Source organism: Cnephaeus nilssonii, assembly GCF_951640355.1.
Source record: "Cnephaeus nilssonii genome assembly, chromosome: 9".
In the NCBI taxonomy this organism is placed as follows: domain Eukaryota; kingdom Metazoa; phylum Chordata; class Mammalia; order Chiroptera; family Vespertilionidae; genus Cnephaeus; species Cnephaeus nilssonii.
In genome coordinates, this window is record NC_137080.1 from 40,536,526 (window position 1) to 40,563,269 (window position 26,744).

At 45.1% G+C, this 26,744-nt stretch overlaps 1 protein-coding gene across 1 annotated transcript in view; it reads left to right on the forward strand.

Moving 5' to 3' along the window:
• PREP (prolyl endopeptidase) overlaps positions 1 to 26,398 on the forward strand; it is a 111,767-nt gene extending 85,369 nt beyond the window's left edge. Inside the window, exons 11-15 of the mRNA XM_079781420.1 lie at positions 11,573 to 11,709; positions 14,974 to 15,068; positions 18,314 to 18,445; positions 21,981 to 22,137; positions 25,636 to 26,398. Of these exons, the coding sequence (XP_079637546.1) occupies positions 11,573 to 11,709; positions 14,974 to 15,068; positions 18,314 to 18,445; positions 21,981 to 22,137; positions 25,636 to 25,930 (816 nt within the window). The 3' untranslated portion in view covers positions 25,931 to 26,398. The remainder of the gene's footprint in view (positions 1 to 11,572; positions 11,710 to 14,973; positions 15,069 to 18,313; positions 18,446 to 21,980; positions 22,138 to 25,635) is intronic.
• Positions 26,399 to 26,744: the final 346 nt, after the last annotated feature.

Consider the following 26,744-nt stretch of genomic DNA (forward strand, 5'->3'; position numbering starts at 1 on the left):
ATTAACAGCTGTGTGTAAGGAAAATGTCAGATATTAAATATTTTTCAGTAATAATAAGTTGGAAATGTGTAACCTTATCCATGCTTATGTAGCCTCTTAAGTCTCTCAGCCAGAATTAATTTGTATTTTACTACTCGGCTTACAGGCATTTTGATGCCAGACTCTAGGCTGCTCTGTTTGTGTGGATTTTTTTTTTTTTAATAACGAACTGCCATTTAAAATGCCCTTATGTTGTTTGATTCAAAGCATAGGTCTAGTTTGAGCATTCACTCATGCATTTATCTAGCGTTTGTTTTCAAGTGCCTGCTGTCTTTCAGGTGCAGTTCTAGGTACAGAAGTTAATAGATTCGCAGCTCCCGAAGGGAGACACGAGAGGGCACAACCTGCCTGCGGGGGGCGGGGGGGGGAGCTGGGGGGGATCCCTGGAGAAGGGGCCTCTGGAGGGGGGGCCAGGGGATTTGCTGATCCCTCGTTTATGGTGACTCAGTGCAGGGAGTCTGGCATCAGATGGCCCAGGTTCAAATCCTGACTTCATCACTTAGGAGATATATGACTTGGACTAATTACTTCTGTGGGGCAGAGTGATCCCCTCTAAGAAATGGGGGCATTCATGGTACAGACCTCATATGTTAACATGAGGGGCTATTTATAAAGCCCTTAAATGATGCTTAGTACATGGTGAGAACTATGTAACTGTTTTAAACAAATCAAGTAAAATAAATAACATATATTTTGACTGAAATAAGGACTAAGGAAAACTCTGTTTGAAAAATATAGAAACTAACTGGCAGGTATTTTACTATTTGTTTTTAAATGTATGGAAATTTTAGTTGACGGCTTATATAGGAATTTACTATCAGTAGGTTCTGTCGCCAGCGCCCTGGCTAATTTTTGTTTTCTTTACTTTCAGTTATTTTGACGTTTTCAGGGAAGAAAGAACTTTCTAACAGTTAGAGAGGCCCCCGAATGAAATGAGCTCCATTTGTGTGCTGTTGTCAAGTCCTTCCTCGTGACTAGAAATAGCCACATAGAGGTTGAACCTGCCTGAGATGCACTGGGTAGGAGCAGAGGGGATCAAACAAGTGAATGCCTAAAAGCCAGTTAATTTGGGGGGGTCATACTTTAGTCTATAAACATTGGGAGCAGGGGGTCTGGTGGTGGGAAATGGCCGTTTCAGAGCAGAGGACAGAGGAGGGTGAGAAGGACTCACAAAAGTAGAAGGCGGAGAGCGAAGAGCTTTCATTGCTGGTCTAAATGTGGAATCCATTCTGTAGAGAATGGGGAGGCATAGGGGAGTGGCCAGATTAAAAGGAAGATCTCAGGGAGGGTAACCTGGTCACCGGTGCCAGATCGGAAGCAGGAGGCCCATTGGATGGTAGGGCTGCCATGTAGACAGGCGGGGAGAAGAGGGTGCGTGAGAGGCATCCAAGATGATGTTGAGCCTCAGGAACGGAGGCAGCTGGGTTAGAAAGAGAGCGTTTCACATGCAATTCTAACTTATTTATTCATTCAGCAAATGTTTATTGAATGCAGACAGTGCAGAGCTCATAGCCTCGATGATGGATTTATCCTGCTGTTTTCATTAAGAGCAAAACGTGCATTCCACATTCAGTTTCAATCCCATTGTAGTGAGCCTTATTACCGGACAATGGTCGCCTTCTGCAAGCGCCTTAGAGACAGTGCCTGTTGCAAAAACAGTGCTGCTTTCTCTGGACCTCTGCCTATAGTAGGTTCTTCACTTTAGTGAAAATGTTTGATTAAAAGTGTTTGCATTGACCCCAGATCCGAGCAGAGGCACTGAAGACAGCTTTTACATTCTGCAGTCAAGTCATACTGATTCATCGTAGCCCTGAATGCCTGTGTACCGTAAAACACTTGAATACCTCTCAGATAAACTCATCAGAGTGCCAGTAGTCCAAGATCTAGTTGTGCCTCTACCACTGTCCTTCTTTCTTGGTTCCAGAACCTTCCACTGTCTGTCTCACTTCTGGCTCCACAGTTTGAGACTGGGAATAGGGTTTTTTTATTCAGAAAAACAGATGGCCGAGCCTTGGAGAGCTGAAGCATTTCTGCAGACTCTCAGTAGAGCACGTAGCACATAGTTAGTGCTCAAGAAATGTACCAAAAATTAAAACAGATTTCTAACAGGCTGACTTTATTGTTGTTGAGGTGCCCCGTGGGAATTCTTAAATCTTCATCCTTCCTTTGAAAGGTAAACCAAAATGGAATGGAAATTTTCCTTTTGGCCTTAAGGTCACTCTTAAGCTCCTCCCCATCCCTCCGGAATTAAATGCCTACAAAATAGACAGGATTATAACTACCTAATGCCAGACTCCTGTTTTTAACCCACGCACGATACAGAAATCTGCAGTGCCTGCCCGAAGACCCAGGAAGTCCTTCGGATGCAACTTGTTTTACGAAGACGGGAGCATGAGGTTGCCTTCTGCTCGGTTCTTCGGCCATGGACCGTCTTAGTCCCTGCTCATGTTGACTGCAGGATTCCTGAGCAGCCTGCTCCTTGTCAGATGTATTCGCCACACGTGGCCTCTGTCAACCCGGATAAACGGGGGAGCCCAGCACCCTTTTATGAACGCTCTCCTGTAAACCTGTCAGGCTCTAAAATTAGGCAGGAGCTGCTATCACCAGACGTTCTTCTCTCCGAAGGGCTGGCCCTCTGCCTCCCCCTTCCCCTTGCGTGGAGGAGCAGGTCCCCGTTCCTGGTGATGATGCGAGTCCTGGACCTGCCTCAGCACCAAATCGAAACTAGATCCAATGCGGGGGTGAAGATTGTTTTCAGGAGCTTAAATGCTTGCATGGCTTTGAGTGTCTTAATAAGATTGACTTTGTTACTAAATGTGTTCCTCTCAAGAAAAGTAATCGTTTCGGTAGAGACAAGCTGATTTTTTCATAAATGATGTCATTCTCCTGAAGAACAGGAACGTTCCCTTGATTTGGTATGTTTCCTTGCTCCTCTTTTTCCCTTAAAGGCAGATGTTTTGATTTCATCTATTTGAAACCATATTCAGATGTTAGGTCAGCTGGACACGCATTCAGTGGTCTCACAGTAAAACACTCTTCCAGAGTAAAACCCCTGTCTGTTTGGTGATGTCTCTGGAAAGTCATGCTTGATCATAAGGATGGGCATTTCTGACATTTTCGACTATGCACTTTTCGTGCAAACCTTTTCTCTTTTCCTTAATCATTTCTTTAAAGGATTTCAACTCAAAGATCCGTGAGCTCTTACCTATTAAGCAGTCATTCATTAGAATATGGTTTTAAGTGTACAAAATTAGACACTTCTTTAAACTTAATTACTTAGAAATTTGGGGATGCTTTCTTTATGGTTCTCTCAGGCATTTTTTTGTTTCATTTGTGAAATGAATTATGTCAGTTAAGCCTTTTAAAAATACTATTGAAACTGATTTTTTTTTTTTTAGTAGAACAGCATGATAGGATATGGTGGTTTTTTTATTATTTCAGTATTTTTTTCAAAATGGTGACAGTGAATAATACTGTGTGGAGAAGGATCATCTTTCAAGCAGGCCCATTAGCTTAAAAATAAATAATAACCCCTTTATCTGGAAAATGGCTTTTGATATGCTTGAGTGAGTCGCCTTTTCAAGAGGGTAACAAAAACAGAAGAGCAAAGAAAGCATAATATTCCCGGGAGAATATTTGTTTTCTGCATTCCCTAGAGATGTGATTCATCTTTGGGGGGTTAGAGGGACACGTAAAATAGGTTTTAACGGTTTCAAACATTTGCAAAATTACTTCCAATAAAGATATGTATAAGGAAGTCATAATTTGAAGTGAACTGCTTTGTGATACAGTAGAAAAGTTCTGGACTTGGGAGACCCGAGTGGTAATTTTCCATAAGCTGCAGGGTTACCTTAGCAGGTTTCTTACTCTTGTGGTTTTTAGGTTTGTCATTTGTAAAAATGAGAGAGATGACCGGCTGGATGAAGTCCTCATATCTGAATCCTTTGAAATCCCCAGAGATTGGAACTGTCACCTTAATTTCTCGGGGCTGAGGAATAACTGACACCAACTTGCTTTACCGGGGGCACCGTCTTGCAGCTGCTCAGCAAATACCTGTCACTGTGCTCTCGCTGGAACCAGCACGCCCTGCACGGAGGCTGCGGCTCCTTATGCCTCGTTGTGCCTAATGTTCTTGGTTTTCTATGTGGAGTGACGTTGTTATGCTGCAGTGAGAGGCTCCACTATGAAGATTATTTCTTAAAGGGGAGGAAAACGAAATTTAAGGAAAGAAGCTTTCTTAATTCAAAGTTTGAGCAACCTTTGGCTGGCTCACTCATACTTAGAAAGAACTGTTCCTTTGAATCACTGTTGTGATATTTTTTACTAGTGGCCCGGTGCATGGATTCATGCACATTGAAAGGAAATTAATTAGAAGAAAGATTTGTGCAGTAATTACGTTACTGCAAAAAATTACATGTCAAAATATACATAATATCCTATATAATAAAAGGCTAATATGCAAATCAACTGAACGGGGGAACAATAGGTTGCTATGACACACATTGACCACTGGGGGCAGACACTCAATGCAGAAGCTGCCCCCTGGTGGTCAGTACGCTGCCTCAGGGGAAGGGCCCCTCAGCCAGAAGCCGGGCTCACGGCTGGCGAGCGCCTCTCCCATCTCCGCAGCAGCTTAGGCCCACTCCCCTTGGCCATCAGTCAGATATCCCTGAGGGCACCCAGACTGCGAGAGGGCGCAGGTCGGGCTGAGGGACTCCCAAGTGCACGAATTTTGTGCACAGGGCCATTAGTAGTATTATAAAATTAAAACACGCATGCAATTGGCACCAGTGATAGCTTTATATGTATTGCACATGCACAACTCAACATTTATTTTTAAATAGCCAGTGCATGTCATATGTACCACAGTCGATGAATAAATCATGATGTGGTTCATGTTGAATGTCAACAAAAACAACCAAATTCATGATAGACAATGACAGATCAAAACACACGTGTGTAATTGGCACCAGCGAGAGCTTTACAATGTATCACACATGTGCGAGTCAATATTTATTTTTAAACTAGAGGTCCGGTGCATGAATTTGTGCACGGGTGGGGTTCCTCGGACTGGCCTGCGGGGATCAAGCCCCAGCTTGTGCCCCCAGCCTCGCAGCCCCACAGCCCCACCTGGCACCCCACCTTGGCCTGGCACTGTCCCCTCACCTGCTCCACCATCCTGCTGTGGTCCCACTCTCGTCTGGGTCCATCAGTGCCGGCAGTGCCTCCATTGCCGCCAGCTGCTGGTTCCCGCCATGTTCCGCGTCGCCCCCTGGTGGTCAGCACATGTCATAGCAAGTGGTCAAACTCCCGGTTGAGGGGACAATTTGCATATTAGGCTTTTATATAGGATTGCCAGTGTGCGTCATATGTGCTGGTCGGTTGGTCAGATGGGCAGACGGTCAGTCACTTAGCCTTTTATATATATAGATTTGTGATGTCCCTGAAGAAAGTTTCATATCAAAGCACGCTAAAATAGTCCCTCTTCGGAGATCTCACGGTGTTTGCAAAGACCATCTGTTGTGGGTACTTTGGTGGCATTTGTTGTCTTTTGGGGTGAGAGCTATGCCTGGAGGAGGGGGGCAGACCTGTTGCTAATGCTGGTTCCCGGGCTCCTGGCTGACCTGGATCTGTTGCACACCCATTCCCTCTGCTGCTGACAGCAAGAAGCCAGGACGGGCCGGCCAGCTCCATGTGATGCACTGTGTGATGGACAGACTTTCTGTTGCTCAAATGGGCGCCTGTTAGATCCCACGTGAGCACTTTATTTCCCTGTCCATTAAGGGTCCCGTAAAAGCTTCGTCATCCAATTAAAGGGCGGTGCCTACAGTGGACACTCAAGAAGAATGCATGCGTAATGTCAGCTGTCTCATTTGGTTACAAGTAAGAGGGGAAAAAAAAGGTGGTTTTGCTTTTTAACTTGAACTTGAGTATTGTGGTAGCAGTGAGCAATTGCAAATGGAAAAATAACACATAGATTTAAACTTTGGCAATTGTCTAATTTTGTCTACTTATCCAGCACTGATGGCTACTGTATTATATACACAGATGCTCTTTGACTTACAGTGGGGTTACATCCCGATAAACCAACCCATTGTTAAGTTGAAAATATCGAAAGTTGAAGATGCACTTAGTACTACATTGTAGAGTCCCAGTTGTAGACCCTTGTGATGGTGTGGCAGACTGGGAGCTGGCTCACTGCTGCTGCCCCACATCACAAGAGAGTATGACACCACACATAGCTAGCCCGGGAAAAGAGCAAAATTCAAAGTACGGTGCCTACTGAATGTGCATCGCTTTCGCACCATTGTATAGTCAAAAAACTGTAAGTAAAATCATAAGTCAGGGATCGTCTGTATATAAATTACATTGTAATTTTTTATGCTACTAAGAATAGAGGTTCTATTCCACCACTCTACTTTGGCAAAGAGGAGGAGTCAGGCAGACCAGTTGGTTTAAGGCTAATGAAGTAGAGGATTCTGAGCAGGTCTGCCAAGTGAGAGAGGAGGGGTCTCTGGTTGTGAGAACTGAAGTGACTGAAGGAGGCCTGGGGATCCTCGGCATCAATATGATGTGGGGAGTTGGCCGTTGGGTGGCTGAGGAGAGAGTGAAATAAAAGGGTGGAAGAGGAGCACGTACCAGGGCGAGGTCACAGCCCCTCGCATGGGCCCGCACATGTGGACAGGAAGGTCCGTAGCACAGTAGTTGATTGGAGCTCTGAGACATGGCAGTGGGGTTTGCAGAGATAAAAGAGAAGACCAGCTAGAGAAAATGGCAAGACAGCAGCATTTGGCAAGAGGAAGAAAAGCTAGGAATGGATTGATTAGGAAGGTTGAAAAAAGGTACCACAAAGGCAGGTTATAGACTGAAAGGAAATACGAACAAAACATGACAGGAAAAAAGGTTATTACTTTTAATGTAGGAAGAGTTTCTATAAACTAATTGGACAGTAACACAATTTAAAGGATAGGCATACTTTATTCTCTGATGATAAGATATATTATAACTGATAAAAAGATGAAAATGCTTACTAATTTAAAAACGGAATCTTAAGGCAATAATGAGATGATGGTACTGTGCCTACTGAACTAGCAAAAATTAAAATCCATTTAACATCCACTGCTGATGAGAAATGGACACTTAGGTAATCATTGTCGCTAGCAGCTTAAGTTGATACACCATTTTTAGAGAAGTATTTGTCAGAATCTATTGAATTTTTAAATGCACATACACTTTGATCTAGCAATTTCATGTCTAAAGAATATATCCTTCAGAAATCTTTGCATGAGTGCATAGTATTTATCTTAAAAGGATGTATTTCATCATTGATAACAGAAAAAAAAAAAGAATAGTCTTGTCTGTGAACAGATCCTACCTAATAAAAGAGAAAATGCAAATTGACTGTACCTTCGCTATGCCCACAGCCAATCAGAGCAAACAAGATGGTGGTTAATTTGCATATGTGGGCGCAGAGCAGCCTGGGTCCCGGAAACATCCTCCGGACCCAGGCCGCTCCTAGCCTGTAGGCCCATGCTTAGGTCCTGAGCGGCAGGGGTCCCAGAACGCCCCCTGGCCACTCGAAGCCTATGGGTGCAGGCACCAAGCCGCCTGGAGGGCGGGAACATCCCCGCGTCACTATAGCGACACGGGGATGTTCCCGCCCCGCCCCCAGCAGCTTGCAAAGGTTCGTGCACAAAGCGGCGGTTTGGGGCCACACCCCCAGCCAGGTGCCTAGGACCGGGGGCTGGCTGCTGGCCTCTGGGGTGTGCGGAGACCCCGGCAGCCACCACCGGGTGGCAGGGACACGCCCCTAGCCCAGTGGACACAATCCAGGCGCTGCAGTGGATACACCTTTTTAAAAAAATATTTTATTGATTTTTTTTTACAGAGAAGAGGGGAGAGGGATAGATAGTCAGAAATATCAATGAGAGAGAAACATCAATTAGCTGCCTCCTGCACACTCCCCACTGGGGATGTGCCCCCAACCAAGGTACATGCCCTTAACAGGAATCAAACCTGGGACCCTTCAGTCTGCAGGCCCACGGTCTATCCACTGAGCCAAACCAGTTTGAGAGTAAATACCTTTTCTGACAACTCATTGGCTAAGCTTCCTGTAGGCCACCACTTGCAGTATTCTTGGTAATTTGGGTTATAAGAATCCAAGAAGGTGATCTAGGGTTTTTCCACCACACTCCTGGAGGAAAAAATGAAGGTCCCTTGAGGGGTCCCAGATTGGAGAGACTGCAGGCTGGGCTGAGGGACAATACCGCCCCCCCCTCCATGCATGAATTTCATGCACTGGGCCTCTAGTGTTTAAATAAATTTGTGTACATTTATACAATGAAATACTAGGCAGTGAATTTTTTTTAAATGGGATAAATCTGGGTGCTGTAACCTGGAAAGAAGTCCATGATGTCTTGCTAAGTGAGGCATGGGAGGAGCAAGTTGTCGCTCAATATTTACCTGATTCTGCATTGTCATATAATAACAAATGATATAATAATCTATAATAATAAAAGCTTAATATGCTAATTAGACTGGACAGCCAAACGACCTTCTGGATGTCATTCTGGACGTCCTTGCGGACAAAGCCGCTGCAGTGGGGGCCGAGGCAGAGGCAGTTAGGGGCGATCAGGCAGGCAGAGAGGTTAGGGGTGATCAGGAAGGCAGGCGAGTAGTTAGGGGCGATCAATCAGGCAGGCAGGCAAGTGATTAGGGGTGATCAGGCAGGCAGGCAGGCGAGCAGTTAGAAGCCAGCGGTCCTGGATTACAAGAGGGTACAGGTCGGGCTGAGGGACCCCACCCCCACCCCCGACACATGCGTGAATTTCGTGCTCTGGGCCTCTAGTTCATATGTAATTATGTGTGAATAATTATACATAGATGTGTCTCTATAAATGTATGAAAAGGTGTGGAAGGGTATACACCACTGGGTAGAGGTAAGGATGGAGGGATAAGAAGAGAGACAAAAACATTCATTCATGCCCTTTGAAAGAGCAGTAGTAGGGACAAAGGATGAACAGGGTAACCCAGTATGAGTTGTGGGTGTAGGTTATTGCAGATATGTTTGATCAGGAGTGAAGAGGAAGATGGAAATTTAGCTTGAGGGGTAGACAGGGCAATACAAAAGTTTTGGGATTTTTTTTGTTGTTGTTGTTATATAGGAGAAATTTTAGTCTGTTGGTATGCCAAGGAAAGGAAGAGAATACAAAAAGGAAGTTGTGGTCACTGGAAGAGTGAGGTAGTGGTGGAGGTGGTAAGGAATGGAATCTAGGCCAAGTGATCCTTCTTTCTCTGAGGTTGTAGCCGGTGAGTGGAGATGGCAGGAAGAAGGCTTTGTAAGAACGCCTAGCCGGTGGCCAGATACAAATAGTGGTGTTGGGAATGGAAGAAAATGGGAAATATTGGAAACAACTACACTGGAATTGATTTAGGAACAAAACAAAAAAAAAAGTATAAGGAAGACATTTTTAAAAAACATAGGAAGCAAAATATAAGGAATTCATTTGGGGGACAGGGGAGACATAAGTTCAAAGCCCATGAGTTCAAGTATTACCAATTTTCAATGAAGCGAGTTGGCATTTCCTGAGTGCCCAGCAGCCCAGAGGAGAAGGAACCCAGTGGGTTAGGTTAGAATTCGAGGATTTTCGGCATTAGTAACACAGAGGGCTGGCCAAGGGCCCCTGCTGCCCAAGAAAGCCCAAGGGAAGCTGACAGCCAGATAGAGTATAAGGAACCGAATGTCATAGAAAGAGTTAAAAAAAAAAAAAAAAAAAAAGGCAGATGCCCCAGAAATAAGGAAGGGAAGGAGGTGGTGAAAGAACAAATTGGAGTCCTGGGGGTGGTGTGATGTCAGAGTTCCTTGCAGAAGAGTTTGAAGTCCTAAGGGCAAAGGTAAAGCTAAGGCGATGGGTGTTTGTAGTGCGAGTTTGTTTCTGTAGACTTGAAGTTCATCTTTGTCTCCAGTGTTCAGTGCAGTGCCTGGCAAATAACGGACTGAGCAAATATTTGAATGAGTGGGATGGAAGTAAAGGTCTTGACATTGAGGGGTTTAAGCCTGTGGAAGGTCAGCATGCTAGACAGGCCATCAATTTCATTGATTAAAGTCACTGGAGAAAGTCGTGATGCTGTGGTTGGAGTGCTTCAAATTCTCCCCCAGTGTGAGTTGAAGGCCCTCAATTTTAGCTCATCGGCCCCTGCGAGCCACTTGAAATGGGATCCTCTTACTCTGCACTTATTGTACCACCCACAGAGTTACACGTTATCAGAGGCTGCTAATTGCCACTACATTAACTTGAAATAAAACTGTGCTCCTCTGATAATTTTGAACTCTGCGGAGTATTCTTCTCCATGATTCCTAAACTGTCAAATTTATCTGTTTCTTAGTATTTTTACCCAAGTCAGAAACACATGCTTCTTCTACTACTATTGGCAGGTTTCAAAAACCTGCCAGACTTGTAGGCACATATTGTGGCCTGTGATGCCTTTCTCCAAATCTGCATTCCTTCCCCCCTCCCCCCCGCCCACACACACCACCCCTTTATTTCCAAGCATTTTGCAGCATCTTTCTACGATAGAACTGCTACCTAAAAAGCTTTGGATAAAATATGGCTGCAAGTAACCCTAAGTGTAAAGGCTTCTGTCCTCAACCTGTAACTTGTGAGGTCAGCAAGACATTTCTAAGTTGGGCACGGTCTAGATGTCATTTGGGGTAAAGAAACTGTTTACCCAAAGAGAAAGCTATCTATAGATTTTTCTGTCCAAAAGGGGCTATTATCATCTTTTGATGGCTTATCGCTATTCTGTGGCTTATCATTTACATAGCATTTAATATTCTCTTTCTTATCCTTTTACTCTTCTTATCAAAAAAGTAAAGAATATAGAAATGTTGACTGAACTTGCCTGCGGTTGCTTAGATTCAGGAAGGTTTTATGAGCCTTAATTAAAAATACTGGAGAAAAATGTCTTTGACCTGAAGTAATAGGATTTCTGTGTTTCTCCATCTACTTTCTAAGCTAATATATGTTTTGTTGTTGCTAACATTAATTTAACTGTTGTACCTAGAAAAATGAGGCAAGTCGAGTTATCTTAATATTTAGAAAGGCGGTTGAATGTGAAATTGGTTTTCTAGAAAATAAATCTCCCTAAACTGAATTGTTTGGCAGGATGGCCAAAGCTGACTTCTTCCAATGCTGGGAACGGAAAACAAATGTGTGTTTTCTGTGCACCTTGTGAAGGCCACCTTTTAGGGATGAAGAACTGAGGCTGAGAGAGGATAAACAGTATGTCCAAGGTCCCCTAGCTGGACAGCTGTGAAATAAGAATTCAAATTCAAGTCTCCTTTCAGACACCTGTGCTTCCCACTGCTCCACGCTGGCTATCGCCACACAAGCCGAAAGGTGCCCCGCCGTCAGCGACCCTGCTGCTCCACATCTGGAGGAGAGAACTGCTGCCTGTGTGTGTTTCCCATGGAACAGCATGCAGGTGATGACAAGGTAGTGCTAACTCTAACCATTCTGCTCTTGTGTTCTAGATTTTCTACCCTAGCAAGGATGGTACCAAGATTCCAATGTTCATCGTGCATAAAAAAGGCATAAAATTGGACGGCTCTCATCCTGCCTTCTTATATGGCTACGGCGGCTTCAACATCTCGATCACACCGAACTACAGGTAAGCATGGACCATGATCCCCTCCATCCAGTGGAAAGAAACCGGAGCCTCGTCTGTTAAATCATGCTTTTTTCTCATAGAGTTAACCATATATTTCTTGGCGTGTCATTTTCATGAAGGGATAGGATTACGTTAACTACATGCATTTCTGGTCAGGAATTCCAGCATCATTACAAGCTGATCTTGTGTCGTTAGTGGAACAGGTTGTTTGGGAACTAAATGCTGAAGCTATAGCTGCCATAGTACGGAAGGTTAGTGTCCGTTGAGTTTTGAACAAAGGAAGCGCCGACCTTCCGTGTTTGGCATGTGCTCTCAGTATTCTCTTCATAAGGAATGATTTTGCAGCTTCCGATGATATTTTTTCAGCAGCACAAGTCTTAAAATAGACTATCTTAACCTTCAGCCATAAATATATTTTTTGTATACTCTTTTATTTCATCCATTTTAAACTGTCCTACACAATTTCTGTGCTTATGTCCCAGTAATTATGTTTGGGGGAAAAAAATCTAAATTTAAGCATTTTCTATTGTTTATATAAATGTCTCCTGCCAGTTCTTTGCAAACCTGATTTTACTACCCCATTCACAGTATAAAATGGAATTTGCTGTGAGCATCTATGTATATAAAAGCCTAAGCTACCAAACGACCGGAACAAATGAATGACCGGTCACTATGACACGCACTGACCACCAGGGGGAAGACACTCAACACAGGAGCTGTCCCCTGGTGGTCAGTGCGCTCCCACAGTGGGAGTGCTGCTCCGCTGACCGACCCATCCTGGCATCCCACCAGCCTGGCAGTAGCCACTTACTCCCTCCATGGGCCTGTAGGTCCAATCTCCAGAGAACAGGCCAGGCGTCAACGGACTGATGCTGCCGTCCTCCTGGAAGTCGGCTTTGGGCACTGTGGCCGCTTCCCCTCCCTAGATGCTCCGCAAGGAAGAAACAGTATAAAAGCGGCCACCAAATGGCTCCCAACAACCGGCGCGAACGTCAGTGGGACAGATCCTGAGCCAGCAAGGCCATTCTACTGCCCACCCAAAGGGCCGATCGTGTCTCGGCCCCCCACCCCTACCCCCCTCAGGACGGACACCAGACACAGGTCTCATGGCTGGCGATCTCCCAATCAGGACTGACTGGACACAAGCCCACGGCAGGCACAGCGGGGCCAGGATGAGCGGGAGCGGCAGGCAGGAGCAGCAGGCGGCGTTGGACTGCCGATTCCGGCCTAATACCCGCAGGCCACACCGAGGGACCCCCCACCCATGCACTGGGCCTCTAGTTTTTAATAAAAGCAAGGCGACTCCTACCAGCAAGATCAGTTTTAAGCCAACTTCTAAATAGTGCCGCCATGAAATCCGATTCTCAGATTCATCTTCCTTATTTGGAAAGAAACGAGGGTGACTATTAGGACATGAATTCAGAGTAGATTCCCAAATTTCAATGTTACTTTATTTCAAGTACTTGATATCAGTAGCATTCTGCTAATTATTTAGGATTTAATGAAGATGTTTATAGCCAAATTGTGGACTGTCTTGAACATCTGGCTGAAGAGTTTGATTTTGTTAGTGAGGAGCTGAAAAGGTGTGAAATCATTGTGTAGAACAGTCTTTTCAGAAGACTTGTGAGGCATTGTCGTATGAGTTGCTCTTCATTCATTGCACAATGACATCACCATTCTACATTCTAGGTTGCTTTCTCTATACCAAGCACCATGCTAGGCAAGGCCTGAGCCCACAGACGGGCTTCCCATCTCTTACCAGAGTTTCCTAGGCAGTGAGATTCACTGTTTCACTAGTATCCATGTCTGTGGTAAAACCAGAAGCCATATTTATTCCCTGTGACTATTAGTCTAAGGATGCAAAGCAATAGCTGTTCACCCAATCCTTACAACAAAATGTACAGTATGTCATTGTTTGCCCCTCTTCTCACCCAGAGTGAGGAAATGCAAGCTTCAGTTTCCAGTTGCAATGAGACCTAAGTGTAGGGCCAGTGAACATGTGCTTCATCTAATGGACAAGTCAGAGGCTCGTACCTTGAGCCCCATACCCTTGGTCTCCACGGGGTGGCGAGGATCCAGACAACACTGGTCCCTGAGCAGATCTGAAGTTAACATCATTTGTCTTCGGTCATTTGTGCAACAAGTATTTATGAAGCCTGCTGTGTTGGGAACCAGGAGATGAATAAAGAGGAGCCCCTAGCCACTTTCAGCCCAGAACCCAGTGGATGTGCTGATGGTTTCAGTGGAGACCATCAGAGGTGCATGAACAAGATCAAAGAAAAGACCAAGCAATTGGAGATCCATTTGGACAGTCTGGCGTGAAGGCATGCTCTCATCGCTTACCCAGCTGTCCTTTCCTCTTCATCCCCGAGATCCAGGAAATTAGCTGCAGGTTGCAGAAGCCCATGGTTTCCCCAGTTACTGAAAGGAAGAAGGATAAACTGCTCAGAAATAGTTCTCAAATAGTTAAAATTTAATTTTAACTAACTGCAGCTAGAAAAATAAATGTCACTCAGCATTTTTAGAACCAGAGTTGGAAAGAGGAGGAGAAAAACATGAAATCAAAATTTTCCAAAGGACTTGATTCTTTTCCCTAGAAACTTGGTGCAGTAGTTTCTTCTGTTTATTTCTAGAAAACATTCTCCTGCCGTGAGCTCTCCATTCTTACGTTCTGGTCAGTGTCCTCCACCTACCTCTCTTAATGTATGTTGTCTAGTTTAATATGTGAGCTTCTGTAAAACTATTTAAAATCCATGCTTCAGAAAGAGCTCCCTTTTTTCCAATTTGAACAATGTGGAGAGAGAGACTGGAAAAAAATAAAGGTAGCAGAGCAGGGGCCGTTATTGGTGTCCTACGAGCCCAGCGCCACTCACACCAGGCCTGTGTCACCTGGCTGGCAGTATCTTGTTTGCCAAGATAGATGTTAAAAGATGTTCATTATGAAATGAGGGCCTCTGTTTTTCTCTGTCTGCATTATGGATTTTGTATTCCCAGCTTGTATGGTGAAATACTTACCAATATAGTACAGTGAGATCTTCTGAATGCTCATGAGCATGTATGAGCTTTGCAGCTAAACAATCAGAAGTTATATGTTTTACTTTAATCAGGTAATATGAAAATATTGGGCTCCGATTTAGAGGACATTACACATGGAGTGTTTTGGGGGATACATTTTCTTTTTTTTTTTTTTTTTGAAATGGAGGGAAATATTGTGGTCCTTACTGGGCAGTTAATGGAAGTTTAACTATTTTTATTGTTTCTCAGTGTGTCCAGGCTTATCTTTGTGAGACACATGGGTGGCGTCCTCGCAGTGGCCAACATCCGAGGAGGTGGTGAATACGGAGAGACGTGGCATAAAGGTGAGGTCTTTTCTCTACAGAAATGCAAATACGCCATAGTCAGAGCTATGTTTGAAAGAGCTGAGGGGTCAGGACCAGAAAGAGAATTTCACTAAACAAATGAAAACGAAGGCTATTTTCAAACACATTGCAGGTACCACTCCCCCTTTAAAAATAACTTCGTGCTATTGTTGTTGTTTTTACCTTTTTAATTGGTTAATAAAATTATATAGGTTTCAGGGGTATAATTCTACAATACATTATCTCTATGTTGTATTGTGTTCACCACCCCAAGTCAAGTCTCCTTCCATCACCACATATCCCCCTCTACCTTCCTCTACCTCCCCCACAACTTCACCTTCACACATTTTCTTTTCTTGTATTCTGTTGACCTGTTTTTCAGAAACACTCACTCTAGACCAGCGGTCGCCAACCTTTCGGACCTCGCGGACCACCGGTTGGCGACCGCTGCTCTAGACCATAATCAGAACTATTTGCTTTGTTGGCGGTGCGGCCAGTAGATTTTTATCTTATCGCTATCAGTGTAAGTCTGGGAGTGGGGGCACTTTTGGCATTTGTTTTGTCTCCTGTTGGCCTGGCTTTTACTGTTCATTATTTGGCTCTCTCAAACAGACTTTAAAGCGAGTCTTTTTTTTTTTTTTAAAGAAAAGAACAACCTAAACTAGAGCTTTCCTGTTCTCAATGTGGGCATCCTTTGCTTGTATTCTCATTTCCCCAAAGTTACTGAGAAATCTCGCCCTCCCAGCGTTGCTGCTGTGACTTCGGCACCTGCAGCCATTAGAAAAGAGCTAAGTCATCGTTCTTCTCTGGTTTAAACGATTCCGTCTCCATTCTCTGGCCTCCTGAGCATGTGTTCTAGTTGATTGAAGGTATTGCTTCTATACTCAGCTTCATTCCAGGATTATCACAACTTGCTCAAAGAATAATAATTTTTATTTTTAAAGCCCTACCTCTTCCTTTTTTATTTACATGGAGCACACCCCCTCTCCCGGGCTTTTGTGTATCTGGAATTCATAAACTAACCAATAGCCTGAAGACAATGTTTCTCACTTGTCTTATTCCTGTGTCCCATGGAGGAGGGTATGGCACCTCACTCCACCTCCGCTCCCTCCTCATCAGGCAGCGTTTATAGAAGGCCTGCTGGGGCAGAGGGAGCCACTCGTGCTCGGCCGGCAGCACCAGGTGAGAGGGGGCTTCTCCCACAGTAGGAACCTCAGAGACCACCCTTCATCCACCTGTTCTCTGTCGTCTCCAACCTGAGGCCAATGGCCCTGGTTTTCTGCATAAAATCAAATCAGCAGAGATGATGGTAGCCCTGTAAAGAGATGTTTCATAAGAGCCTATTAGGTGTCAAGATATAGGAAAGGCCCAGGCCTGACCCCTGGGCATCCGCATGCATTCCAAGGGCTGACGACAAACTATTTGAGCCTCTTAGCAAGAGTTCCTCATTGATACATGGGCTCCAGGCCTGCCTGTCATCTCAGGTCAGCTCCTGCCATGACATCCCCAAAGACTTAACCAGTTGTCATTGTATTTGAAACAGCATAGAATTCATTATATAATTCTAACTTTGGCCTGATATTAGAATTTAGTTATACTAAAATCATACTGTGAAATTGTGATAATTAAGAGATGACTGATAGCCGAAACTGGTTTGGCTCAGTGGATAGAGCGTCGGTCTGCGGACTGAAAGGTCCCAGGTTCGATTCCAGTCAAGGGCATGTACATTGGTTGCGGGCACATCCCCGGTGGGGGGTGTGCAGGAGGCAGCTGGTCGATGTTTCTTCTCATCGATGTTTCTAGCTCTCTATCCCTCTCCCTTCCTCTCTGTGGAAAATCAATAAAATATATATTTTAAAAAAAAGAGAGATGACTGATAAAAGGAGAATATTCAAGAAGAGAATCTCCCTATACCATAGGTTCTATTTACATTCCAAATCCACATGCTACCTCTGGACCCCCAATCTTGCCTGATTTCCTAGTTTAAATGTTTGTGGTGTACCCAAAAATACACACACCTGCACAGACTCCTGTGGTGTCCACAAAGAGCCCATACTCTCCTCTATAAGACCCCTCTGGCCACCACTGTGCTCGGATAGGGCCGAGGGCCCTTGGTCCTGGTCAGCACTTTCTGTCTCATCTATTAATTAGAAAGAATTTATTACCCAGAAGCCTTGGGGAGCTTGACTGAGGGTAAAAGTAGGCCATGTTTAGACTGATTCATAAGCTTTCTCCAAATTTAGGCAGTGAAAGGACCAGAAACGGACCTTTTCCCAGTTAGACCGGAACATACTAATGCAGCTAAATTCCCTTCTGTTAGTGTAATGCTCTTTAAAAAATATAGTTCTATACCCAAAATGATATTATTCCTGGAAACTTGAGTCATCCTAGCTGTTCTAATTCACTGATAATTTCTTATTAAAATCTTAATAACATTTGGTTTGATATGAAAAAGTTTCTTCAGTAACACTGCTTCATCTTTAATTGAATTTCTGCTGATGGTGTTAATCTCAGATATCTAATTAGATGTCTGCCTTTCTTACTTCAGAGGCAGTTATTTTAGACATCTGTCCCTCTGGGGGCATGCCTTGGCCGTTTTGCTTTTACTTTTAGATCTTCCAAGACCATACAGATGTTCTCTCTTTAAGGAATTCCTTTGTGTGGTGTTATACATTGGAATGACTTCTAGATGAGAAAGCCCAGCCTCCCTGGGAAGATGTTCGGGGCCCTCTTCATTCAAGACTTGAGAAACCTCCCTACCGAATTCTTATTTACAACAAAATTGGAGAACCTGGTCCTCGCTTACCCATTTCAAACTCCTGCAAAGCACTTTGGTCTTCCCTGGGAGGGGAGCCGCGCAGGCCCATCGGGGGTGCTGGGTGGAGCTGAGAGAGGACTGAACCCTGCTCTGATCTTGTTCATTTTAAGTTCCGCTTTTCCAAAGTATAGGTTCTTTTGTTCTCATGGTTCACTAATGTAACAGATCATCTCTTCCCTTTGGGGCACACGCCTTTTAAATTCTAGGAGTTCTTAGAGAAAATATAAATCCACCAGATGGATTAGCAATTGTGGAATTGATGATGGATTTTTGGTTGAGGCATTTTTTAACATAGCCCATTATGTTTAAATTGAGCAGTAGTTGAAACTATGCCCTGTCATCATTTGCATTCCCTTAGGGTTAACCTGCCATGTTTTCTAATGTTTTGTGCTGTTAATTAACTATCTTGCACTTTGGCTCATTGTAGGTGGTATCTTGGCCAACAAACAAAACTGCTTCGATGACTTTCAGTGTGCTGCTGAGTATCTTATAAAGGAAGGTTACACGTCTCCCAAGAGGCTGACAATTAATGGAGGTTCAAATGGAGGCCTCCTAGTGGGTAAGGATTAAATTTTCTTCATTGTACTAGTACTTCCTAGAGTTACCACTCTTGGGATTTTCGTGTGCACTGTTGACAGTTCTTGGTTTACTTTGGCTCATGGATGGCAGCAGTGGTACAAAAAAAACAAAACCCATTTGTATTTGGGCGTAAAGACCCAGCTGATCCTATATTCCCTAAACTTGATTCATGGCAGCCTACAAAAACTGTCTGGCCTCCCTGCTCTGAGCTCTTCTGGGCTAGACTGCAATTCTCTCTCCAACCGGGTTGGACCCCTCTCCCCACACACTGGAGCCACAGGTTTCTAGAGTCCAGGCACAACAGTCCTGAGCCTGATAACCCCTCTGATTGTGTGAGTCAGGACTTGTAAGATGTGAATATCACTAAACATTTGTTGAATAACTACACCCGGTGATGCTAAATGCTGTGGGTACAGAGAGAAAAGTCGTGAGGGAAATGAGGTACGTATAAAGATGGATCTACAGCGTAAGGGTAATGAAATAGTCACAGAAGTTGTTCCCAAAGTATTGAGTACCTCGTGTGCCAGGCCCAGTCTGAGACCTTGATGTACAGGCAGCCTGGGAGATGGGGACCGGCAATGCCCCATCTTACGTAGGACACACCGGGCACCGAGAGGATGAGTAGCTTGCCCAGCGTGTCACGGTTGGGAGTGGTGAGGCTGGGGCTAGCACTGTGGTTTTAGATTCTGCTCTTTTAATCGTTTTGTGGCACTGCCTCCAAGTACCTAATTTTTGGTAGTTAATGAAATTTGAGTTTGCATTTTCTCTTTCAGTAGCACTGAACATTGTAATGAAAATCTATAGTGGACCTGAACTTTGCTGGCTGGGTCTTACATCCAGGGTCATTAGCACATGAAGGGCCATTGCACAAATGTAGAATAGCATATATAAGCTCAACTTAAAACACACATGACAATTTTGGGGGTATTCCATCCACGGTTGTGGAGGAGGGCGGCAGGTAGCGGCTGATGCACTCAATTTCCTTGTCTTGTGAATATACTGAGTCATGTCAGCATCTGAGTTCCTGTCTTGACTCTTTTAACTCTTTACCTCAATAGAATAGTCTTGGTAAAAAAAACAATTTTTTTTTCCTTTGGAGGTAAAATCTCTTATGTCCAAAATAATGTTCCATTTTAAATTTAGAAAGTGTATTGATAACCATCTTGGGAACAACACAGACAACACCTCTGCCTTCCTAGAGCTTTCATTCTCGTCCTAGGAGCAGACAGTACACCCGAGGCCCTGAGCCCAGCACGGGCTGGGAGGGGCCTAGCAGCCGGGAGGAGACGCACGTCTGTGGCTGGGCACAGTGAGCAAGGGGGAAGTAAGCGGTGGCAGGACCTCGGAGCCAGGCTAGAGGACCTGGTTTACTGTGAAGTCAGCCTTTGGGGGAGTTTTGAGAGAAGTATCATAATTTGACTTATTTTTTTTCATAGGATCATGCGTTGATCCTATTACCGTGTTAGTGCAGATGGAAGGAGAGTCAAGGGCAAAAAAGCAGGGCAGGTGGGAGACTTCTGTCCCAGAAGGATCCGTGTGGCCTGGCCCTGGGGTGCAGTGACGGAAGTCCTTCAGTCCACAGGCCAGCAGCGCTCTGTCCACTGAGCCAAACCAGCGAGGGTGTGATGGAAGTCCCGAGAAGTGGTCAGGTTCTGGGTATATTTTGAATTGGAGACAACCTAACTTGTATATGGATTACAGGTCAGGTGTAAAAGAGAGAAGAAATAAGGGCAAATTTAAGATTTAATAGGAGAAGCTATTGAAAATACCATCTGCTTCCAATAGTGGAAGAATTGTTTTATATTTAGGCATTAGTTTGTGTCTGTTGACACACCTGGTCCCTTAAGGACCCTGCAGAAATGGAGCCCCGCATTTGGATGCTAAGTGCTTATTTAAAGGACAGTTTCCTGTCCCTCCCGCCTCTGAGGATTCAGTATTAGGAATAAGCCCTGAAATCAGAATTGGGGTGGGAACGATGTTTTAGCCGGCTGTGATGTGACTTCCTCCCTAACCGCCTTACACCTGGTTAGGTACCCCTACACCCCACCTGAATTTTTTTAACACTGTCGTTGCTTCCTCGGTTTTTTATCTTTCCCACCTATCCCCAGGCCTAGTGCCAGGCACATGGCAGATGTTCAGTAAATACAAAGAAGAGTATTTTTAAAAGGACAGAGCCCTGAGCTGGGTTTTAGGCCCTATTCTGCCTTGGACTGTACAGGCTGTTTCTACTCACAACACTTTTCCGCACCAACCAGGTATCCTCCAATTCACTTCCATTCTGACACTACTTAGAGTTAGCACGCACCCCACAAAGTAAGGGCTCAGACCTACAAGACTGCTCCCAAGATACCAGTCCAGGGCCTCCCAGGACCCCCTCCTCAAACTCTTTTCTTACATTTACCAGTTTGTTCTAAAGGATGGAACCCAGGAACAGTCAGATGGAAGAGCCCATTGGAGTAAGGTATGAGGAGGCGTGGGAGTGGCATTTCCATGCCCTCTCTGGGCACCCCACCCTTCCAGCTCCTGAGTATGTTCACCGACCTGGAAGCTGTCTGAACTCTGTTGTTTCAGGGGTTTTATGGAGGTTCTAGGAAATAGGCACAAGTGATTAGATGATTAGCCATCAGTGATTGAGTCAAGCTCTAGTCCCTCTCCCTCCTCAGAAGCCAGAAGTATTGATGGAGAGATGACAGTTCCGATCTTCCAAGCACATGATTGATTCCTCTGGCAGCTGGTCCCCATCCTGAAGCCATCTAGGTCCCACCAAGAGTCACCCATTAGCATAAACTCAGGCACCATTGAAAGGGGCTGGATTTGAATGACAAAAGACACTCCTAGTTCTGTGCCAGGAACAAGGACTAAAATGTATGTTACTACACTAAAGGCCCGGTGCACGGATTCATGCACTGGTGGGGTCCCTCAGCCTGGCCTGCAGACATCCCCTGAGGGGTCCCGGATTGCGAGAGGGCGCAGGCCAGGCCAAGGGACCCCACGGGTGCACGATCGAGGCCAGGGGGAGAGACCATGGGAGGGCTCTAGAGCATATCCCACCTGTCTCGCCCAGTCCCCAGCAGCAAGCTAGCCTACCGGTTGGAGCGTCTGCCCCCTAGTGGTCAGTGTGCATCATAGCAACTGGTTGAATGAACGGTCGGAAATTTAGCATATTAGGCTTTTATTATATAGGAGGATTGCAATATCACAGGCTTGTTTTGAGACCCCTCACCTGTGAAAGCAAGTAGGGAGGAGAGGAAATAGGTTTTTCAAATAACCCTCCCCTCTTGAAATTCACCTTGGTGAGTAAATCTCTATTACTGATGAGACTATCCCGCCTCGGATATCCTGGAAGGAAGGGGAAAGCTTGTGGGCCTTTAGGCAGGTGATTGATGATGGTTTCTTTCTGTGCTCTAAGAAAAAAGGCAACCAAGGTTCTGAAAGCACCACGTGTTCTTTTGCTCTGGTTTATTTAGCTGTTTAATAACAGACTGCCTCCCTTTTCTTTCTGTCTCGGTTTTTAGCTGCTTGTGCAAATCAGCGGCCTGACCTCTTTGGTTGTGTTATCGCCCAAGTTGGAGTAATGGACATGCTGAAATTCCATAAATACACCATCGGCCATGCCTGGACCACTGATTATGGGTGCTCAGACAGCAAACACCACTTTGAATGGCTTATCAAGTAAGGTTTTAATTCATACTTTACGTATATGTTGCTAGAGACTTGATATCCTTTTGACTGACTGTTCAGACTTATGGTGTTTAACTCCTTACTCTCCTCCATGTCTCATATCCTACCTAATAATAGACAAATATGCAAATTGACCATACCTTCGCTATGCCCACGATTGGCCAGGAGGCGCAGAGGGGGCGGGACGCTGAGCTCGCGTTGCCAGTGGCGGTGCGAGCTCAGCATCTGCACCATGGCTGTGCTGCGGCACAGAAGGGGCCTCTGGGGTAGCGAGCCCACGTCCCACCGTGGACCATCAAAAGCGTGGGAGCTGGGTGCCTGTCCGCTCTGGCACCAGCACCCAGCTCCCCCGCGATCGAAAGCAGGGAGCTGTGTGTCCGCTCTGGCACCAGCGGACCCCCTGCCATCGAAAGCGGGGAGCAGGCTGCCAGCAGTGTCCGCAGAGCGTGCTAGGCTTTGTGGGGCAGTGGATATGGCCTGGATGGCAGGTTAGGCCTAGGGGACCCTACACGTGCATGATTTAATCATGCACTGGGCCTCTAGTTTGCATATAATTTACTGCAAAAGTAAGGGAAGTGATGGGAATACCTGTCTTCCTTATTTTGATCTTGTGTTTAACAAGAACAAACTACAGAGATGTGAAATGCAGAATCTAAATGTGCGCCCTCCCCCCCCTCCAAGATACCCATCTCCTTCTCTTACACACTAATCCCGGCATTGCTGTGAAGGCACATTGCAGATTAAATTAAGGCTACTAATCATCTGACATTAAAATAAGATTATCCTAGATTGCCCACGTGGGCCCAGTCTACAGTGACATACCCTTAAAGGCAGAGCACTCTCTGGCTGGAGTCAGGGATGCAGGGGAAACAGAGGTCGGAGCATGAGGAGGACCTGACCCTCCAGGGCTGGCTTTGAAGATGAAAGGAAGGGCCTCTAGAACCTCAGTCAATAGCCTCATGGAACTGGATTCTGCCAGCAACCTACATGAGTCCGGAAATAGATTTTTTTCCAGAATTCCAGCCCAGCCAGCTGACGCGTTGATTTCAGTCTGGAGAGATCTAGAGCAGAGAACCCACTTGAGCCAATCCAGACTTCTGACGTACAGAACTGGGAGATAAAAAAACCAGGGTTGTTTTTAAAAGCTACTAAATTTTGTGGTACATCCCTCAAAAACCACTTTTTTAAAAGGTGTCATTATACCTCACATCAATGTACATGGGATTTCCTTTTTTAAATTAAGAAATAATAAAGAGGAATATGTGCAAATACAGTTAAACTTACCTTGCGCTCTCAGTATAACTACGAGTATTTGAAACCACAGGCTGTGTATGGAAATACTGTGCAGCTCCCCTCTTTCATGTCCCTCCACCACTTTGGCGATAATGAGACAAGGGCAGATAGATTCTCAGGACTGAGAGCTACATTCTTTTTTGCCTCTTCACTCTCTTTACTTCCCACATGTAGGGGTTGGGGATTATCAACAGTATTTAGGAATTGCCCTTGGAATAACAAGAAGCCTGTGTCCCAGTCTTCTCAGTCAATTATAAAGTTATCAAGTTTTTCCTTTCATTTTATAGGCTTTTTATGGCTAGGTCTCTCCAGTTAGAAATTCAGCTAAAATGACTTGAATTACTAAATTCAGTTCTTTGGTGAGGGAGTTGAGGGGGACTTTACTTTGTAAAGCTGTTATTAAGTGTACAAATAGCCTCATTGGCACATACTGGTAAAAGCTGAATATTTGAAGAAGCCATAGTTCAAATTAACTTAGAAAAAAAATAAGCATTTTAGGGGGATAAGTCCCATTTTAAAGTCAACTGAAAATACTGAGTAAATTAGACAACGAACACAACAAAATATTTGATGGAACCTGATATTTCTAAATATTGTTTCTCAAGATGTCTGTGATATATGGGGTGGGCAAAAGTAAGTTTACAGCCATAATACAAAAATTAATAAATATTAATACAAGAGTAAACTGTTTTGCACTATAACTATTAACCTACTTTTGGGTTGTAGTACAAAACAGTTTACTCTTGTATTATTACTTATTAATTTTTGTATTATGGCTGTAAACCTACTTTTGCCCACACCTATATACTAGTATTCTCTCTGGATTTGAATTTTCCACCCTAGCGCTCATAGGCCTGCATTTACCTCTTTATCAGCTGCTCCCATTGAGCAGAGAGCTCAGCCCCACACACTAGAGCCAGAAGGGGCCCTATAAGGACCTGCTCAAGCCCTGCACCCTGGCCTGGAGTGTGTCCCATAAAGCACCATGGGGCCCCCCAAAAGAGAGCTGGATAAATAAAGCCTATCAGATTTTTTTCTACAGAACTTCTTAGAATCTTTATCATATAAATGTGGCTTGTGAATCTTGAAGGGGAGGGGGGGTTGTAATATTAATAGGCAGCGTTTCCCCATAGAACTAACTATTATCTGGAGGTCTGAGGCTAATCCAGAAACACTGAAATGAGATCAGAAAACAGTCCATTGCCCCCATTGCATCTACTGGGAGCAATGAAACGCTACTAGAGCAATTGATTATATTCATTAATGCTGAACCCTTTGAAAAACATGACACCCATATTGAATAAAATATAACGAAAAACTATCCGGAGATTTCCCTCACTTAACTATTATCTATCACTGTGTAACTCAGCTGTGCTTTCCTTCCAAAACTCTGTTACCGTGACTGGCAACTTACCTTATACTTCAGAAGGTGCCTTCTCTGGTCTTCATGGACGTTCTCGCCATTGGCCGAAGGCAGTTTCTCTGCTGGAGCCAGCAGCCCGGCCCAGGTGCACAGGCAGGAAAGTAGGCCTCGTGATCCTCCCAAGACTGCCGAGCTGAGCCTGTAATAAAGGTTTTATAGACATTAAAGGGCAGAAAGCGGATTTCAAGTTCTTCAACAAAAGAAAGGCTTGCGCCTATTACATCCACAGTCAGTGATTTAAAAAGGCGGTCAGGCCCTGGCTGGGTGTCTCAGCGGGCGAGCACCGTCCAGGACACCCAAGGTTGCAGGGTCAGTAATTCCCAGTCGGGGCGCGTACAGGAGGCAACTGGTCAATATTTCTCTCTCTCTAAAAATCAAGAAAAACATCCTCGGGAGGGGTTTAAATAAAAACAAAGACAATCAGTCCACTCAGTAAGAATCTGAAAATACTCCATTCCTGACGATCAGTGTGCACACAGGTGTGATTATTTCAACAGGCCTGTGAGTTCCGTTCCTTATCCAGTCCTCCAGAGTAGGAGCCGAATGAACGACAGAGCCCTTCCCAGGCTGCAGTGGCCCTGGCCAGGGAAGGCCGACAGAGCGGTGCAGGCAGTCTGCGGCGTCACCCCAGAGCGGCTGCGGGCCTGTGGCTAGTGACGTTAGGCTGGTAAACCCCATAGGTCACCCTGCCCAGCAGCCCTCCTTGACTGTCCTAGTGAACAAACAGCTCCGCTTTTGATATTTGGCATCATGAACGTGCCTTTGCCTTTCAGGTATTCTCCGTTACATAACGTGAAGTTACCAGAGGCAGACGGAATCCAGTACCCGTCCATGCTTCTCCTCACCGCCGACCACGATGACCGTGTGGTCCCGCTTCACTCCCTGAAGTTCATTGCCACCCTTCAGTACATCGTGGGCCGCAGCCGGAAGCAGAGCAACCCCCTGCTCATCCATGTGGACACGAAGGCGGGCCACGGGGCCGGGAAGCCCACGGCCAAAGTGATAGAAGAAGTCTCAGATATGTTTGCGTTTATAGCGCGGTGCCTGAACATCGACTGGATTCCGTAACGGAACTGCCCGCTCCCTCCCGACAGCCACACAAAACCTCAAGGGCTTTCCCACCGTTAAACCCGAGAAACCACTGGGCCTGCCGCTTCCCCACGTGAACACCGTTCCTGCACTCACAGACTGCCGCCAAGCAGAACTGCCGCGGGAATCATTTTATCTTTTTTAGCCTTCTTCTTTTTAGCAAGCCCTTGGCGTTGTTGTGTTTGTTTTCTCCCCTCCACCCTGGGCAGGCACATGTTTAAAACAACAAAAAAACAGGCATGTTTGGGTAAATAAGGGCAGTCAACACATTGTGAATATGAGATTGCTGAGTTAAGAGTCGTAGTTGGGCATCCTTCATCTAGAACACCTCATGGAATTTGCTTCTATAATCATAACCAATATATCTCTACATAGATGTGAGACCTGTTCTCATGAAAGACTTCTTTGCAACAACAATAAATGTTATTTAAGAATGGAAGGCGTGGTTTCTGGTTCCTTTGTGTTGAGGGGCAGCTCCAGATGTGCAGTCATTCCGGATCCTGTCGCTTTTCTATGGGGATAAGCAGTTCGCCTTTCCACACAGATTAATTCTAAACAAGGGAGTCACAGGATGTTAGCACCAGAAACAAGTTGAGTGCGTCCATTCCAGCTCCCTTGTTTGTGCGTGATGAGCTATTAGAGGTGGCTCACCGTCTTACAAATGGACTACTCAGTCAGCTCAGAATCTGGGCCTCTGGTTCGGATGCCTCCTCTGAAAAATGAGTGGACCAGAAAGTAAAGATGATGCACCTGTTTGTCTATCAATTTGGTTACAAAGTATCACTGGAAATCA